General features: G+C 42.6%; 1 protein-coding gene across 14 annotated transcripts; it reads left to right on the top strand.

Annotated features, from left to right (window-relative positions):
- The first annotated feature begins 1,136 nt into the window (after positions 1-1,136).
- LOC108097693 (organic cation transporter protein) lies at positions 1,137-19,154 on the top strand. Of its 14 annotated transcripts, none has more exons than XM_017200186.2 (8): positions 4,415-4,637; positions 5,118-5,488; positions 13,478-13,917; positions 14,111-14,351; positions 15,137-15,404; positions 15,621-15,912; positions 16,988-17,314; positions 17,386-19,154. In XM_017200186.2, the coding sequence occupies exons 3-8, from the start codon at positions 13,492-13,494 to the stop codon at positions 17,539-17,541; spliced, it is 1,710 nt and encodes a 569-aa protein (XP_017055675.1). In that variant the 5' UTR covers positions 4,415-4,637; positions 5,118-5,488; positions 13,478-13,491; the 3' UTR covers positions 17,542-19,154. The 14 variants fall into 14 exon arrangements, with proteins under 14 accessions (XP_017055656.1, XP_017055675.1, XP_043065019.1 ...); XM_043209084.1 differs by having other exon boundaries at positions 5,161-5,488; XM_017200195.2 differs by having other exon boundaries at positions 4,415-4,633.
- Positions 19,155-19,351: the final 197 nt, after the last annotated feature.

A 19,351-nucleotide genomic window follows, 5' to 3' on the forward strand; every position in this document is an offset into this window, starting at 1 on the left:
GATCAACCTGTCCTCGAAATTTGCAAACTTAAGCGTGCTTCTTTAAAATTTGCATATATTTCGAAAGACGCCTGTCAACTTGTCACCGATTTGACTACCTGAAATCGAAGAAAAATATTGATGTCCGAGTTCAATGAGGTTCACAGATTCACTCGGGGATGACATTCAGCTGTCGCCCGCGCACTTCACATCGCTTCTCAATGGGCAAACATGCGAGCTTTCGGTTCGCAACTAGTGATCAATGAACATGTAAATACATTTTAATGAATCCCCAAATAAACGAACTTGCTGCTTATCTTTGTTCTGTTAATTATAAAACCAAAACAAACAAGACATGCAAAAAAACTCTATGGGAATTACGCCCTATCGAAGTTTAAATACCCTCACCGAAATCATTTTATAGAAACTTTAGAAACATATGTTAATATAATAGATGTGTCTAATTAAAAAAATATATAAATGAAATAAATAAATGTATTAGTCGGATTACGATGTTGAAGTTAAGCTTTTTATATAAAACAACTGAATAAATAGAAGCACTTAAGATAACAGTAAATGTCCTAGCACGTCGTAAGACCTATAAATTGCACTAGGCTATAGACACTGCTGAATACCCTAGCTAAACTTTATGGCACATTTTTGGCTCTATACATTTTTGATTAGGTGTTAATATCCCAGGCAGTCAGCCAGGTTCTGCTTCGGTGTGAAATATCCTATAATACTTTCTGCAGTGGCATGTCGCCGTTGAATCGTAAATTTCGTTAGTCGCAGCCGAAGGCGACGCCAATCGCTTCAGACTCTGGGGCTTTTGCGACTGGCCAGCCAGAAAGCCAGGCAGTCAGTTAGCCACCGTCCGCCGTTCAGTTCACACGTTGCGCCAAGAAACAGTCCCGGTTTTAGAGGCCCCCCAAGTGCCCAATCGCCAAGTGGCTCATCCCGAGTTTTATCGCTAACCCATTGACCCATTGTTTTGGAACTACTGGAGAGTAATGCCAGCGAATGCCAACACGTCTGGCCAATTTCGGTTAATTGGAACGTGATTTATGTGGGGCAACGGAGTGCGCTTCCTATTCCCGAGCGCCCAAGCTGGTCAGTTTCCAGCGGAACCCCGCCAATGCCGGGTTGATAAGCGCCGCGAGCGTGATAAGAGCGTAAAAAAGGCGCCAAGTCGTAAATTAAGTGAGCTTCTTGCTAAAACTAATGTATAAATAGAAATCGAAATCGGAATCAAAACGACACTGGCACTGCCATTCCGCGTATCACAGTAATTAGTATATGACCATTAATCAAAGCCAAAGTATTTAAAGTATAAACAGAGCGATGGCCAAGCGTGTGAGTTTAACCCATGACAACCCGTCGATGGAATTGGAGCTGCCGCTTCTGGCGCCGCAGGAGCGGAGTCAGCGGAGCAGGAGCGGGCCAAGTGAGTATGCCACCACCACCACCAGCATTGGGCCATTAAACCAGTTAACTTGGTCAAAACAAGCTAACTGGCACACCACACACACACACACACACGCCTTTGGCCATAAATCAGTGACACTTGCACGTTGCAATACAGCCGGAGTTTTTTTTTTCGGTGGGCAGGGGTTTTTATACTGCGGACTTGGCTTCGTCTTCCCCCCGATCGAATGAGAATGCAAATAATTTGTATGCCATTTAATTTATGGAAATCGTGTAGCGCCAACTCAATTAGAATATTAGAATAAATCGAAGAAAACAAAACTCTCTCGCCTGAAATTGAAACCGATACTCTCGGCAGCTGGATGAAGTCGAGCCCCTCCCTCGTTGGTTTTCCTATATGTATCTGAATACCCCTCCCCTTTTTTATTCGGTTCATTGATAAAAGCTCGGTGTCATTTGTTTTCCCACTCAATAGCTAATTATTTCTGTCGTTCGTGAATTATAAATAAACCCAACGCAATTTGCATTTTATTTGCTCGGCTACAAAAACAGTTCAACCAAACAAAAACAACTGCAAATGGAATAATAATTTTTATTCAATGAGCACTTCAGATAAGACACTGCTTTTTGTCGCAGGCAAGGCAAAAATGGCATGCGATAATTTTTGTTATTTGCCTTTTAAGCTGTGAATGAAAATTCTGATAAGGGTGGGAAGTTCTGAATGGGAAAAGTGGGAGGGGCAATGTTTGAATGTGAATGAACTTCGTGTGTAAGCCCTTTTCAATAGAAGAGCTAATTGTACCCGTAACGCGTAGAGTAAATTGATAAATTGTATTTGTTTTACCGTTTGAATTTCTTTTCCCAGAGTTTTGGCCCTTATATTGATCTTGTTGTTGTCGAAACAAGTCAAATGTTCCATCTTAAGTACTTGATTTTTAATCCAACCTTTTTAATTAAACTGCTTCCTATTTATTTCAAATAAAATGAATATTGATATAAAAGGGTGCGCACATATATGCGATTTGTTAACTAAGACAAAAAAACAGTCAAAAAAAAATTGAAAAATTGGTTCCATGCCCAATCAGTCACTCTGCAGTAAAAAAGTTATATTCATTGAAATATAATCCAATCGATCATCATTTAGGATAGTTTTGTCTATTCGGATTCTTCAAAAGGTTCTATTTAGCGAATCTAATCACTCAAAATTTTGCACTGTCAATTTCCGTTGCGATGACAAATTTATTACACTTCTTCGGGAACATTTTCACTTTAATTAAAAATATTTACTCTTAGTAAGAGGGCGTTTCCTAAATCAACAGGATGCATGAGTCATGATTTTGTTTACGTCCAAATTAGTTGGGTTGATTTAATATAATCATATACAAAACTGAAATATTGACTATCTGTAAATCAAAGAATTTTCATGCTAGGGTTTAACAAACATTGAAAAATTAAGTGAAGATATACAGCCTAGAGAAGTTCTAATCTTTTCAGCTAATAGTAATTTAAAGTTCAGGCTTGATTTCACAATTAGCACCATTTATGGCTTTCAATTAGCAACAATTTAGCCAGTGAACAAAGATCTCGTTTGTAATCTTCTACTGCAGCAGTACCGCGGCAACTTTGTCTTCATTCGTTTTATTCAAAGCAAATAAATAACAAATTTTCGCGTAATGAGACGAAATAACAATAAATAAGCGGCAGACCCCACAGACCCCGCGGTCATAAATCAATCATAAACCGGCACACTCAGTTGCCGAATTTCGTCTAAAATTATTCGGGAATCGCCGAGAGAAATACGAGGCAGAAATGATGGAGAGATCCCTCTGTCAATAATATAATCATAACGCCATGAACAACCAGCCAGAGTAAATTGCCATTAAATAATCATTGTCAACTAACCGCCCCAAAATAAATACGAGAAACAAAACAAAAGACCCAACAACACACAGAAGTGTCAACAAATTGTCAGAATTATATTTGATGTGATCTATCAGGCAAATTGTTAGCGACGGCCGACGGACATGTACATTAGGCTGAAACACCCGCTGATCAATGAGTGTCGAGCGATCTTTCGGCACGCTCCGCCGATTTGCCGCCGTTCTCTGTGCAACTGCAGTTCACACATCGGAGATAGCTATAGTCATACCCATTTGATCAATTGATTTATATCATTACACCTCAGACGGAAGTGCAACGTGGCGTTTGTTGATGTCGAAGTGTGCACACTCTTTCTTTTGATGGGATGTATTAGTTTACAAAAGTGTAAAAAGACGATGTTTTTTTATTTTCTTTCAATCTGAATCAATCTAACGAAGGTTTTACAACAAGCAATAATTTTGAGAAGACCAAATCGATGCTTAACGTTTATTTAACTAAGGTTTAATGTTTCGTATATTTTATATTATTTCTCGTAATATTTTAAGTGCTATTATTACAAGTTTTCTATTTATTCTCATAATATTTAAAGTGATATTATTATAAGTTTTCTATTTACATTAAAGTGTATATTATTTCTCACATAATTATAAGAGCTACCATTAATACTTACCCAATTAGAGTCGGTTAATTAGACAAAAAAAATTTTAAATAGTCGATTGCAAGAGCATTTATATCCCGGGGACTCCCCTTTGGGGGCAGTGTATGGCCAGTAATGCCGAATGAAGCGGTGCCGGCGATTAAATAACAACAGCAACAGTTTTGCGCGCCACGCGAGGCGAGAGCCGAAGAGAGCGCCATGTCCGTTTAAGAGAGCGCCAACGCGCATCAGGTGCAGCGGCAGCGGCAGCAGCAGCAGCAGCGACAGCGACAGAGGCGGCAGAAGCAACAACACACGACGCCGTCGTCGGCTGGCAAAGAATGGTCCAAGCTGGCAGCATCCGAGCATCGGCTCTGCCGGCATCGCTGCCAGCGTCGCAGCCAGCCGGTGGGGTCGTGGGGAACGGCGAATGGGGGAAGGTTATAAAAGTTCTTCGCTTCGGAGACGAGCGCTCAGTTCCTCTTGGTCAGTCGTTGTGTGATGAACTTGAACGCCGCAACAGCCGCCGTCGTCCGTTGAATCGCATTTTCAGCCTCAGCGCCTAGGAAATAGTGCGAATCAAGAGCAGGAAGCGATACCACTGTTGTGCTTGTTGTTTCGCCCGCTTGTATCGCTGCTGCGAAAAGCCAAAGACCAAAGCGGTACGACTGCGGTACGAGGTCCCCCGAGATCCCGAGATCCGAGGTGTGGGTGCGTGAGTGCGCATAGTATAAAATTAAACAAACGAAACAACAGCAACAAATGCGAGTGGCAACAATGATGCTATATATACTGTGTTTCGATGAGATGTGCTAATATATAGACACTGGGACTCATGATTCCACCCGAAGACGTTCCGCCAGACAATGTTTGGACAACCCATAAATAATGCGAGCGGGCAGCGGCCCACACAGCAGAACCGCTTCGAAATTTCATAATATCACCCCAATGTTATTACGATTATTATTATTTGACGTTATTATTTACTAGAGTGCTGCTGCCCGCTGCCTCTTATTTGCCGTTGTTGTTCGAATTGCAAATTGCTGTTGTTTCAGCGGGAAACGCGCGCGTTTCAATCGTACCACGCTGCGTATGAGCAATCCCCGAAATGCATCGAAAATAGTCGAATTCCGTGCACCCCACCTGACCACGTGTCGAAGGCGTAAAGCCGTTAAACGTATCGTATATTCCGCAGAGACAGTAGAAGCCGTTAAATCAGACAGCATTTTATGTGTCAGTTTCCGTTTAGTGCGCTTGAGGCCGTAAATTTATTCAGAAAGTAGCAAAAAAAAAAAAAAAAAAGAATAACCAACAAAAACAAAATAAAAGAGGAAAAAGCAAACGACAAACGTGCGACGGATTTCCGCGCCAAGACAGACACCATCAAAACAAAGCTCCAGCAACAGGAAGCGGGCAAGGAAGTCGCCATCAGCCCTGCCAATTGTGCAGCAGGACGCGTGCTGCAGGATTGGCTGCGCCCGAGTCTGCCACAGCAGCAACACCAGCGGCAATACAGAAGCATCACAGCAGCAGCAACATCAGCAACTTGTTTTGTCTATCCATAAGGTAAGCTCATTACGCACGCTGGCTGCCTGGCGACGATGGCAACGCGGCAGGACACATCACAAAAGCAACAACAACAACTGAAATCAGTGGGGGAATGTGTGAACATGCCGCTCTGTGTGGCAAGAGTCCTGGCATCCTTGCTCGCGGACGTGCCGCCAGCGACGTTTGCTTTGCTCTCCTTTGTTTGTTTATTTGTGCGCCTTTTTTTGCTTTCTTTCTTTCTCTGTGTGAGTATGTGTGTGTGTGTGTGTGTGTTTGTGCGTTTTTTTCGCCGCCCGAGTCTATTTGTTTGGCTCTTGCAACAACAATAACAAAAACAACGGCAGCAGCAGGATAACAACAATGAGGATAACAACAATGACAACGACAATGACTTTATCCTGACAGATTGTTGAAGCCAGCTTTAGGCCCTCGGGCAAAATCTCCAAGCATCTGAATTTGCCTCAGGGATTTTCCCGTAAATTGTACCATAAATGACATAAACGGAAATGGTCTTTAAAAATGGGTGAATCATATGAAAAATTTGATATATTTTTTAAGCATAATATAACGCTATGAACAACTAAAAGTGACTAAGAGCGCAGTAACAGGAAACTTTTCATAGAAGAAAACATCAATCGTTTATAACTATGATTCACATATCCTTTCTTTTCAAATCACTTTTCCATTCTATTAACATTGACCAATGCTTGTCTAACTGAATCCTGAGCTTTATAATGTTGAACAAGTTATTGCGGCTGCCTGAGATAAATAACCAAACGTCAACGGGCTGATAAAATTCCATCTGCAAATGCTTTTCCATCTCACCGAGGAATTGAGACTACTCAAGGCGAAATACTAAGGAGACAGTGACAGAGGGGACCTCAAGAAAATGAAATTGAAAACTCCACATGGCTGAACCCCAAGACTCATAACCAAGCATTGAACATATTGAGTAGCTTATAAGCATATTCGAATGGGCATGGGAATCCTGACAATGCAGGCAGAAGATTCACGGGCGGAGGTCAAAGGGGGGCAAGCAAACATAGCTGGCAATCACCTGGCGCCTGGCGCCTGGTGCCTGCCACACCCACTCTTTGCCGTGAGGTTATGCTAATGGCGGATGCTTTGACTCTCGACTTGCCACTGATTGGAAGCGCATAAAAGTAGCAAATCAGTGCGCACTTTGAAATGGAAATTCTAATCAAAAAGACGCGCTTCCCCACAATAGATGGGCGGGCTTGATGTGGCGAAAGAGGGGCTTTCCTAATGCTTAGCTGGCGAAATTTGAAATTGCCAAACGATTTGCTATTCGATTAACAAGACACGAGCCGGGGGGCCCGCGGGGGGGTAGAAGCGCCCATCATCAACAACCGACAAGTCGAAATGGAAATAGATTTGTGAATTCATGTTGACAACAATGGATCAGCAGCAGCATTCACTTAAACATTCATACAGATTTACATTAAGAGTGAAGCTAAACAGAAACCAAATATGATTCCATAAAAGTGGTGCCAATGAAATTGGGAATACCCTTCACATTACGTTTTTTGATTGACAATGTGCAAACAGTAGGGCACTTGATTTTTTCTTGGAAAAATTAGCTTTCTGTTTAATATAAATATTCAAAGAGGTGTTCGATTTATTTATTTAAAATCCAATACTGCAGACTTTGTTAACCAACCGAACTGAGTCCATTAAAGTTTACATATTCGATTGATGGTATCTGAAATTTAAATGTAGTACCCATATACCTTTTGTTAGCGCAATTTCGCCCATGGCTGATGACCTATATTCTTTTGTGTTTGGCTACAACACTGGACCGATTCCGGCTGCGAGTCCGGCTGTATCCTGTGCATCTCTGACTTTGTTTACAGCAAAATGCATCCAGGGCCGGACTCAACTGAACCGAACCGAACCGAAAGCTGAATGCTGAGAGCTGAAAGCTGAACTGAACCGGGCAGGACGTCCCAGCAGCAGCTGCACGGTAGGCGGCAAGCGGAAGGAAGCCAGTAAAGACCCTTCAAATGTGAACGAGAACGAAACGGAATTGCCATATTGCAATGTTTCCACCTCCCCAACGCTTTTCCTCCTTCTCGCTGGCTTCGTAATTCTTGCTAAATAAAAGATATCCGCAGATGAACGGTTTCGAGGTGGAATTGCTGGGGGATGAGTGGGGTGAAGCCAACCGAAAGGTAGCTGAAATTTGCATAATATATCAACAAACAAACCCACACACACACACACACACATGAGTGTGTGTGGGTGGGAAACACCCATCTCATAAAAACTTTAAAATACTTTGTGGCTGCCTTTTCAATTGATTCGAATTGATTTGATCCTTGTGCGTGGGGAGCCCACTTCATTGTAATGATTTTGGCATTTGAAAATTTGTGAAAATGTGCCATTTTACGAAATCCGATCACACAAAATTGTCAAGCTGCCTCCAATTTGTGGCAATCAAATGTGCTCGAGGGGTTTGTGGCTTTGGCCGGGCTTATAAAATGGCAAATGTGTTCTCGTATTGATATGAAAATCGCTGACAACTGCTCTTTTTGGTTGTTTTGTCTTTATTTGGGGGCAATTTATGGTACTTTGTATTGCTCATTAGTCTGAGATTAAATTCAGAAAAATATGTTAGTCCTTTTGCTTAATTTTCTTTTTAATTGTAGAAGCTAACAATTAAATAACTCAGTGTTTCTAGATATAACCAACCCAATTAATAGGTTTCTGGAAAATACATATATGGTTAATATGAATATTTTTTCCGGTCAGTACAACATTTAATTAGCGACTATCAATTAAATTGAATTAAATTTCCCAGACATCTTTTTCGCACAGTTTATGACGCCTAAAATCCGCCTTTTAATGAGAGTCAAAGTTTTCTTTGGGCGAGGAGCAAGTCTATTGATATTCGATTCGTATATTTTCTTTGGCTTTGTTTTTCCCCGGAAAACAGTCATAAAACACAAGGTTTGGGCGAAACATTGAGAAAAAATTCAGATCGTTTGTCGGCTGATTTACTTCGCAATTAGTCGCATTAGTTTACTGGCTCAAGGGGCCAGATTGAATTCGTGTTGTTTATGGATTCGTTTTCGAATTTGTTTACCCAGTGCCAAAATCGATTGTGTTTATGGCAAGGCGTGAAGCCGTAAATTTCACCCACCGAAAGATCGAACCGTGGACGGTCGGTTCAAGCACGTTCGTTCGCAAATTGGCACTATCGAAAGTTTAGGTTGAATTGTTTACAATTAGGATGGTGCGTTGCGCGGGCGAAAATCGAATTTGAAATACAAACTATTCGCAATCGCCGCGGGCCGTCGCATTAAATGCAATTCGCCAGACGTTGCGCATACGCCCCGTGGTGCGATACGGCTGCTGTTACTTATCCGAAAAGCGGCTGTCATACAGCTGCAATTAGTCTGACAAGTGATGAAGTGAGGCTGGCCAATGCTATATAGCTATACAGCTATACTGCCTTACGATGACGGGCCGTCATCCGGCGGGATGTCGTCCCGCCCCGGCAACTCCCATCCCTTTCCAGATCGTCATCGCTCATCCGCACTGAGGGCACTTGTCGGCGCAACGGAAGCGCAGCTCGTTGCTGCGTGCAAGTGTCTGAAGATTACTATTACCCACTTGGCAGCACTCTCTGTGCCATGCCGCCCGTTCCGCCCGTCCCGCCCCTTTTGTGCTCCTCCCCGGAGGCGAATGCATAATAAACAAATCAAATCCTATAAATGTGCAAATTAGCTGGCAACGTCACCGAGCCATGCTTGCACAAATGCAGATGCAGGCGTCATCATTATCATTAAAAACCCCCCAACCACCCAACCACCCACCATCAACCAGCCTTTTCCACCGCTTCACTCTTTTTCCTCCTTTCTATCGTTGGTATGAAAGTGAATGCAGTTTTATATGCATGACGGCTAATTACAGCGGCAATTTGTCTGCCTCTCGCAGCCCATCTCGTGGCTCCCCAGAGATAAACGCTTGCCTTTGTATTAAAAATATTTAGCACATTTCGGCTTTTGTGATTATGACGCTTACGAGATTCTTTCCCATTTCTGATTATTTACACTCGGCCAGTCGTAATTGTCTGGGGAAACCCCCTCGATTTGTCATTGTGCTGCTTAAATTGCACGAGAAATTCAGCTAAAGCATTTGGGAGAAGTAAAAGTAAATGATAACTAAATGCATATTTCCCAAAATGCATTTTTTATAACCTAATAGAAAAGCCTTCTTTAGAACTTTTATAAAAGGCGCTATTTCCCCACTCACTTATTAAATTATAGTTTAAGCAAAAATTTAGCGATTTACTTTAAGTGAAATAATAAACATTTTATGGCAAATAGTAAACATGTAAAACCAGAAGAGCTATAATAAAAAGAAATATAAATAAAAAGGGGTTTCTATTGCCTGCGGGCTTTAAAGTCTGTCATCTGAAATTCCTCCACTTAGCTTGCTTTAGAAATATGCGTGTGAAAAACGAACTAACTTGAATGTGAGAGAAACTCTTAACTCTTTCTTAATTAAATTTAATATTCATTAATATTTTACGACCTGCGGGAGCAATTTCTCGCATATTTATGCAAATATGAGTATCGAATAAACCTCGCACTCTCTTTTTACCCTTTGTCAATTGTCTTTGGCGCCGTTTTTTCGTTGCTATTTTTAATTAACCACGAATAAGCAAATTATTAATGGCCAGTGGGAGAGAGAGCTCTGGCATTGACTTTTCAATTGAAACAAATCATTATTAGAGAAGCTTGTGTGGATCGTGTTCAATTGAGGCGCCCCATCGCTGGTGGAGCGTGTCAAGAGATCGCGCCCAGAAGCATCCGCCCCCACTGCTGGAAAATCTGCCTGGGAAACTGGGAGCTTGCAGACATCTGTGGACATCGGAGGGAGCGGGATGAGCATGCATTTTTATGAACGTGCATGGCATTATAATTCGTTATTTATGACTGCAATGTAAACGTAATTACCAATCGGACATGGGCCATTGCAGCTTGATTAGCATTGGGTGTGAAACTGTCTATAAAGCTCTATCTTTGGTAGCACAATGAACCCCTGATATGCATACAAATCGAGAAAGAGCGCGAACTAGACCGACTTGCTTTTGCATCAGTTACCAGTTCTGCTTTTAATGGCTACCTGTCGCTTAGATTCGCGATTGATGAAGTAGAACATTCACCTATTACTGGAAAATCGTATTCTTTATAAAAGCAATTAAATATCAATGTGCATATTAAAATATATATTCAATCAACTTAATAGCTTATAACATCTTAAGCTGTTATAATATTATAAATTGCTCACCTTGGCATTTTTGAGTAGTTGCTCTTTAAAATAACTTATTTAAAAGATTGATAAATCTTTACTGCCTGTCCAATTATTAAAGAATTATTTTAGCCTAGATTTTTGATTAAACGATTAAAATATATAAATCCGTTAATTAAAATCCGTTCAATTGCAATTACAGCGTGTCCGAAGACACAAAAGTAATCAATCTTGGACAGCTCCCAATTAGTTTAATAAATTATTTTAATCTCGAAACCTGTCGATTTGTCAAACTAGCAATTATTAGCGAAAGGGGACCGAGATGGAAAAAATGGGGAAGGGATGGCCAGCTGGGGTGTGACCAGGGCGACAACAGCTGCAGAATGCAATTAGCGTTATTTTCAGCGTGCCATGATATTGCACATACGCCATGTGCGCCGCGAGTTGAAGGTAAACGGCGACGTAGCGACGTAGTTTATAGCATTGAAATTGAGCCGTTGTGCCCACACGACATCGCGACGACCTTCGGCGGACACCAGCAGCAGTTGCAGCAGTTGCAGCAGTTGCATCTGTGGCATCTGTGGCAGCAGCCGCACAGTAACTCCGCTGTCCAAAAGCTAAGCCCAACTGCAAATTGGGTGTCATCCAGCGGGGGTTGCCTATAAAATTGATAATTAATTATCCTGCCAGGCAGCACGATAGCACGATAGGGATCCTAAGTGGATGGGGAGAGCAATCCACAAGCCCGCGGCTTTTCGCGGACACGCTTCGCTTATTCCTGTTTACAAGTGCGTGAAAATGTGCGCTCAACTGCTTATCACGTGCGGCGTATGGCGTGAATTTTACTGCCGCAGCCGCAGCTTTTTGCTGCTGTTGCTGCCTCTGCTGCTGCTTCTTCTTCTGCTTCTGCTTCTGCTGCCACAGTGGTGCGGTGCACTGCCCACTGGCCACATATGCTAAATCCCCTCCTAAATGGAATATCTCTTCCGGGGGCTTGGACACGCCCCCCGGCGCCTGGCCATCCTTTCTACACACTCGTATGCAAATTCAACTCTCGAGTGCCATAAATGTTGGCTCCGCTGATTGATATGTGCGAGTGTTTGATTCATGGGCTGCACAGGGATATCCCCGCTGTTGACAAGTCATCTGAATAACGGAGTTTGATTGATTTATACGATTGTGCATCAACAATAGAGTTTGCAATAGCAATATATACATAGCATAGATTTGTATGGTCAGTGAATCAAGCGAATTGGTTGATTAACTTATGGAATTTTATTAAAGTTGTTGAGTTGCATTAAATTTATAGAATTTTATATATATAATTATGACTTTTATAAATATGTTTATTAAATAGAATATTAACATTTGGTACCATTTTGCTCATATGGTATATTCTTTATATCGATCATTTGTTATAGACTTCTGCAAACGCCTTAAGCCTGTTTAGTTCTATAAGCTCAGTTTTCTGACAAGTTTCCCCACAAACTACTAAACAATCCCCAAATTTTCTTCGCTTCTACTTAGACTCCACCCGATCCCCCTTCTTTGCGTGTGGTAAATCGCTTAACTCTGCTTAATAAAACCCCGTTGGTAAATCAACTGAAAAGAATTAAACATTTAAGTCCGGCCGGCTAACTAAAGTCGAAAAGTTCGCAAGTCCGCTGCCTACTTTTGGGCATTGATACCTTCGGCCACTTTGGCCCCGGGCTCAGCAATACTACACACTGTACAAGTGTATGTGGACCCATTCGGGCCAAATCCCAGACAAAGCCAATGCGCTACAAAAGCCCGCTGGCCAGTGGCCACAAAAGAAAACGCCAACAGGGCAAAGCGGAGAAAGGATGCCGGAGAGGATTGGGGATGGGAATGAGGTTGGAGGGGGAAAGTTCAACTAGCAAACTGAGCAAAGGACACGAAAGTGGCTGGGGCAAACCCCACCCTTTAGCCGCCCAACCCAACGCAATTACATTAAATCTTGGCTATTATTCTTTTACTTTGTAGAGCTGTGGAGCTCAGTTCGCTCGGTGTTCGGTGTTCGGTGCTCAGCAGCAACTTTTGCCGGTCTCCGGCTGCTGTAGTTAATCGCCTCCAACGTGATTGAATTCCATCGAACGCAGGTTGACCAATGACCGGACTCGTGAATCCTCCGCGGGGAGCGGGGGCCGTCCTAATAAATGAAATAGAGCCGCTTGACTTGACTGCAGTCGGACTGTTTCTGAGAGCCCTTCGCTTTCGCTTTCGCCTCCGACTTCGAGACTTCGAGATTCCGAGTTGGTTTATGTCCAGTCACTGACCACTTAACTAATTGCTCCTTTGTGTGCTCCTGACACGGGCAATAAAATTAATTCCCCCGCCCCCCCAAATCCCTACCGCAGGCATCTATCAAGTCAATTATTTGCATGCTCCGCTCGGCAGAAGCTGAAAAATCTGCATCTGTGGAAAAACTTAAGGAAAGCTAATCAAAGCTTAATGTCTTACTAGTTTTTGTTTACTTAAAAGTGTTTACAAATGTTATATTTATAAGTAGACAACAAATTACAATGGATTTGATTTACCTTTAAATACAAATTATATCAATTTTTAAACAAAGCGCTGATTCACACAAAACATTCCATGATAAATTTATTGGCCAATGACAAGTTGTATAGTACACGTTTTACAGATAAACAATATCTTTTCACTTGACTTGATTTTCTAATTATTTTTCCCCTTGATTTTTTGCAGTTCCTTTGTGCATCATGCACGACTCCGGCAAACCGTCCCCCACCACCGCGTCCAACACCACCAGCCCCACCATCCCGCCCAAACAGCAGGCAGCGACGCCCCAGTCGCCGGCAGCGGCGGCGGCGGTCAGCGGACTGGATCCGTCGGACGACGAGGACGAGACCGACGTGATCGGCGACCTGATGGGCCACTACGGCAAGTGGCAGCTGCTGATGACGGTGCTGCTGTCGCTCTTCCAGGTGCCCAACACCTTCCACATATCCTCGTCCATCTACCAGGCGGCCAACAAGGACTTCTGGTGCCAGCGGCCAGCGGAACTCAAGCAGATGCCGGTGGCCCTTTGGCGGAACGTGAGCGGATCCGTCGACAACTGCCAGAGGTGGGAGGGCATCGACTGGAGCCAGGCGGGCAATGAGACCGCGCTGCCAACAGATTGGAAGGTAAGAATAAGATTTGTCCTTACTATAAAATAAATACAATGAATTGTATATATTTCTCTGGATATTTTTGGATACTATCCATTTCCTCAATTCATTCACTCAATATCATTATGTTAACATTTCTTTAATATTTCTCGATATGCAAGTTTCTATGAAGTATCACGTACTAAGTACTATATATCTGTTTTCCCAGAAACCCCTAGACAGAAAGCTGGTGTCCTGCGAGAAGTGGGAGTACGAGACGAACGACAACGTGGGGAACACCTGGACATCGCAGTGGGATCTGGTGTGCGAGAAGGAGCACCTGAAGAACGTGGCCGAGATGTTCTTCCTGCTGGGCGTGGCAACAGGTGGCATCATCTCCGGCTACCTATCGGATAAGTTTGGACGCAAGACAATGCTCTTCATATCGGCCGTGCTGCAGACCATATTCGGTGAGTGGCTCTCGGGGCACAAAGGCCATTCCATCCCCATTCATCCATCCATCCATCCAGCCATCCCCATCACACACATGTCACTTTGTGGAGAGGTGCATAGGGTATATACCCCTGAATATACGGAAGTCACAGCGACATTGGCCCTGACGATGTCCTCCTCCGGTGACTGTGAACTTGGCCATGTCGGGGGGTCAGCACGAGCACATCGAGTGGCCCTCCGTGCGTTTTTGGTTGTGGGTCGGGCTGTCAGGTGGCAGGTGGCTGGTGGCTGGTGGCAGTCGCAGTTGCTGGGCTGCAGTTGTGGCTGCCGGGCTCTTGCCAGCCAGCCTTGTTGTCCTTGTTGATTAAATCTCTCACAGTGTATGATTGAAATTTGCATTCGAAAGGACATTACTAATGAGGGACTGGAATTGAGGGTGGACACGTGTGCGGACTTGCTTTTAATTGCGAGGCTGCATTGCATGCGAATTCTGAGGAAATTCCTTTAATGCACGTTGAACTGACTTATGAGCTAATTATCACTAAATTCCTTTGAGTGATTATTGTTGCTGTTTGAACGAGGTAACTGTTATTGCATCAAAGTCTTTACTTTGTTAATATAATATTAATAATATGGCAGAATTCAGTTTAACAATTAAATCAGTCCAATTAGCTTATTTAATCATTGGAGGTACCACCAGTCGTATGAGTGATATCAAAAGGATTATTGTAAACTCAACTTATTTTATTCCTAATATTTTGGTTAGTATTATAAATAATATCGGTGTGTATATCCTTTTCAGGGCTGTGGCTCTACATCTGCAGCTCTTTTGAGCTTTACCTGACTCTTAGAGCTCTTCTCGGTCTGGTTTCGGTATCGGTGACTTATTCGGGCTTGATCCTGGCCATCGAGTACGTGGATGGCAAGTGGCGAACCATTGCCGGGATGTACAACCTGTTTCCACTGCCAATCTCCTACATGATCATCTCCGGCCTGGCGTATCTCACCCAGGACTACCAACGCCTCCAGCTGTGCATCGGAATTCCGGGGATCTTTCTCTGCTTCCTCTGGTGAGTCTTTGATCGATTTAGTAGGTAAACAAAGAAGAACATAAAAACATGTGTATATAGATCACAGACTTGTGAATAAATGGGAAAACAGAGCGTGGGTGTGCAGCTACTATAAACAGAGTGCCATAATTTCAGCGGCACATGTTTTCCAAGATATATTTCGTTTGGTTTCTTTTTTAAATGTTTTTTATTTTTTCTGGTACTCATGTACGACAGGTTTGTGGTTCCGGAATCGCCGCGTTGGCTGCTGGTCAAGGGTCGAATCGACGAGGTGCGTCGGATCATCGAGTCGGCGGCAAAGTTCAACGGTCGCCAGCTGCCCGCCGATTACCAACTTACTCCGCCGACGCAGGGGAGCAATACGCAGGACTTCACCTACCTTTTCCGCTCCAGCTACCTGCGACGCATCTCCATCTGCTTCTTCTGCATCTGGTTCACCATGAACCTGGTCTACTACGGCATTATTCTCAACATGAGCTCCTTCGGCGGCAATGTCTACTTGAATTCGGTGAGTTTTACTTCTTGGAATTAAGTATACGCAGCGTGGGCGCAGGCAAATCCACTTAGGGCGAACTTCATCGGAAATATTGTCGGCATATAGGTTCAATCAAGCGTTTAGCAAGTGCCAAGTGGTCCACAAATTTCGGTTGATGCTGATGGCCGCCTAATTGGATTTGTCAGCAATTCCATCAGCCGCTGACTGAAGAATGTCTGTTCGATGTCAAGTGTGCTTCCTCGACCGCTGGACGCTGGTGTGAAAATGTGTTTGCAATCGAATTATGATGTTACTGGCCCACGCCCACCTTCCACCTCCCACCTCCCATTCATCTACGATATAGTAGATAAATCCTGTCGCGGCCGCAGCGCCAGCCGCAGCCATTTTAGCCCCTCCACCTGGCATTTGGCCAGCAGAATGTTGAGCACAGTGCTGACGGGCCTTGGAGAACACAATGTGCTAAACATGTTTGGCATTTGTTCGGGATTTGATTGCTTTCGAATGTTAAGGCGCTTAATGTTGTCTGATCTCCTTGTTTGTTTTCTTTTTGCTCGAAAAATTTGATGGAATAAGTGGGGTCAAGAATTTAAAGAGAACATTTACATGCCTAAGACATTTGTTTTTCCTGTCATTTTTAGAATACCATAAATGCTTCATTAACATAAATATTTAGAAAATATTTAAAAAGCACAATAATACATTAAAATATTGAAAGTAAATTTTCTCATAATAGTGTGAACTGAAATTACATAAATACTAGAAATGCTGTATAAGGATCTTAGTTAATTAGGCTGATATGTTTTCAAATTCTTGTTTTAGCATTAGTTTCATTAGCTTACTGTACAGTGAAATAAATCTTTGATTTAAAGACTTTTCCGAGCCAATCGCTCACCACTGTCCAGCAAACGACAATGGGCATGCCAGCGAGCTCCTCAGCTAATTTATTGCATAATTTATTTTGACAACGCCGGTCGCACCTTTGATGCCGCTCTGATTTAATGCGCCCCGCCGACAGCTGACATCTCTTTCGCCTGCCCTGCTCCGACTCAGCCCCATAATTTCTGTTCTGTGTCCACCTCCCTTGCAGGCGCTAGCTGGCCTAGTCGAAATACCCGCCATCGCCGTGGCCATGTACATCATCACCAAGGTGGGCAAGAAGTGGCTCTTCTGCGCCACTTTGATCTGTGCCGGCGTCGCCTGCTGCTGTGCGGCGATCACCGAGGGGCAGGCGGACCTCCTCTGGCTGAAGATCACATTCCTGATGATGGGCAAGTTCACAATCAGCGCGGGCAACACCATAATGCCGGTCTATACGGCGGAGCTCTATCCAACGCCCATACGCAACGTGGGCGTGGGAGCTTGTAATGTGGCCGCCGGTTTGGCCCTTATTCTCACACCCTATCTTTCGCTGCTGGTGAGTCTATATGGCTAAAAAATAACACCTAAAAAAAATTGTAATGAAAACCCCTAATTAATCTCTTTCAGAACAAAATAGAGGGTCACCTCCTGATGACCCTGCTAACCGCCTGGAGCATTTTCGGCGGCTTTGTAGTGCTCTTCCTGCCCGAGACCGCAGTGCGTTCGAAGGCAGATAACCAGGCTGGATCCAATGCAAATGTCAATGCCGCCAAGCAGGTGTAATGACCGCCAGTCCAGCCGAACCCAACCTGCTCATCCCTCGAGGAACAAAGTATTTTGGCTGGTCCAAAGTATGCCGATTAGAAGTCAGAGTAGATCCCGCTGCCGATGTCGCTCTGCTTCCCCCACTTAACCCCCAACCTGCCACGCCCCCCGACATATCCACCGCCTGAAGCCACCTTAAATTCATGGCATCGACTCGATGAATGTCCAAGAGAATTGCCAATTCGCCAGAGAATGTCACATGTCAGGCAGGACCTTGTTTGCGTAGCGCGTAGTGAGTATGTATCTTAACAATTAACTAACAACAATGGCTTGTAGTTTATGTCGTAGTCTAAGTACTGAACACACAACACCCCAAAAGTCACTCAATAAAAACTCGAAGTAGCTTAAGTTCTTCGGTTCCCATCGAAGCCAATAAATCTGAACCAACCTTAGGAAGGGCTTAAATATAGTTAGTTAATCATAACTTTCTTTAAAGTAAATAATTAATTGACATAATTTTATAATTTTATAAGATAATTTAAAAAGTCCTTCAAAATTCAATGTTTTTCATTTTTAATTCGCGTTTAGTTTCAATTGTTTTAATTATTTTTATTTCCTAACAAATTACTGCTCCTCCCTAAGGTAGGTTTATCAAATCAACATCTTTAAAATTACCCAGTAAATTACCCCAAAAATAAGGCATTACAAGTTCTGTATTGCCACTAAATTTAAAAACGAATCAATGTTCGCACAGACAAACACAAATTAAGAAAAACCAAACTAAAATTATAATGTTGTCAATATGTCTTGTCAATATCTCAACGTATGCATAATCTCGTCGTCGTCGTCTTCTTGTTGTCTATTAATAAATGTTTTTCAAATACGAGATCAATAAGAAAAGGAGCTAAATCTTCCAGAGAAAGGATAATGGCGAACTCAAGCGTCAAATTGTAATCTCTAGTAATTGTAGTCAATTAATCCTTAGTCTACGCGTACCCCTAAACTTATATACAACAGATCAGTCTCTAAGTATCGGTCAATTATGGATTTGTATATATGTCTGTTTGTGTGTAGGGACACAGAACATACAAGGAGTTTTACTGTTTGAGGTCATCAAAGATTATATGTATATGAAAAGAAGAAAATAAATTTCCAATATAATGCATTTAACAATGTATACAATTATGTGTATATGGATATGTGTGCGTTTGTGTATGTATATGTAGTGAAAAGGAAAACAATGGAATTAGAAAAATCAACCTGTTGAATTACTTGTTGTACTTACCTACCAAGTTGTTAATTGCTCATTTGTGTTTTGTATAATTTTCCGTACTTTTATTTCGCTTATTTTACGTTTATTTATGTTGCCTATTGTACTTACCCGCTAAGATCAAAACAGCTTCGTTATGTATTTGTCATAGGTAAGAGATTTTTTTAAGCCTCAAGTAAACGGATACCCGAGAATCTAAAGCAAAATTAAATTAATTGTTAAGTTGAAGTAAGATTACTTGCTCGACGGTGTTGCGATCAACACTTGAAATAAATTTATGAAACTTGTTGTAAATCAAAATTACCAAAGCAAACGCAATTATAGTGTCAAAATAAAATATAAACAAATAAATAAATTGAAATCTATTGGTTTTTTTGTGGGGCTTCGAAGGCTCGAAGGAAGTTACTCACTCAAGTCGAGTGAAAGCTTACGAGGGACTATGCCAATTTGATCGATCGTGGGGTGGTCGAAGCTTTAAGTTGAGCTTTTTCGATGCTGGCAATGCCGCGGCAGTAGCTTTCGCTCTTTTGCAGATTTACAGAGTGCTTATAACAGAGC

The sequence above is a fragment of the Drosophila ficusphila genome, unplaced genomic scaffold (genome assembly GCF_018152265.1).
Source record: "Drosophila ficusphila isolate 14025-0441.05 unplaced genomic scaffold, ASM1815226v1 contig_791, whole genome shotgun sequence".
NCBI lineage: Eukaryota > Metazoa > Arthropoda > Insecta > Diptera > Drosophilidae > Drosophila > Drosophila ficusphila.

Coding starts and splice junctions, on each gene's coding strand:
- LOC108097693 (XM_017200167.1), top strand. CDS start 1,321: ATGGCCAAGCGTGTGAGTTTAACCCATGACAACCCGTCGATGGAATTG. Junction 15,913..16,987: donor GCAATGTCTACTTGAATTCG/GTGAGTTTTACT, acceptor CCTCCCTTGCAG/GCGCTAGCTGGCCTAGTCGA. Junction 17,315..17,385: donor CACCCTATCTTTCGCTGCTG/GTGAGTCTATAT, acceptor AATCTCTTTCAG/AACAAAATAGAGGGTCACCT.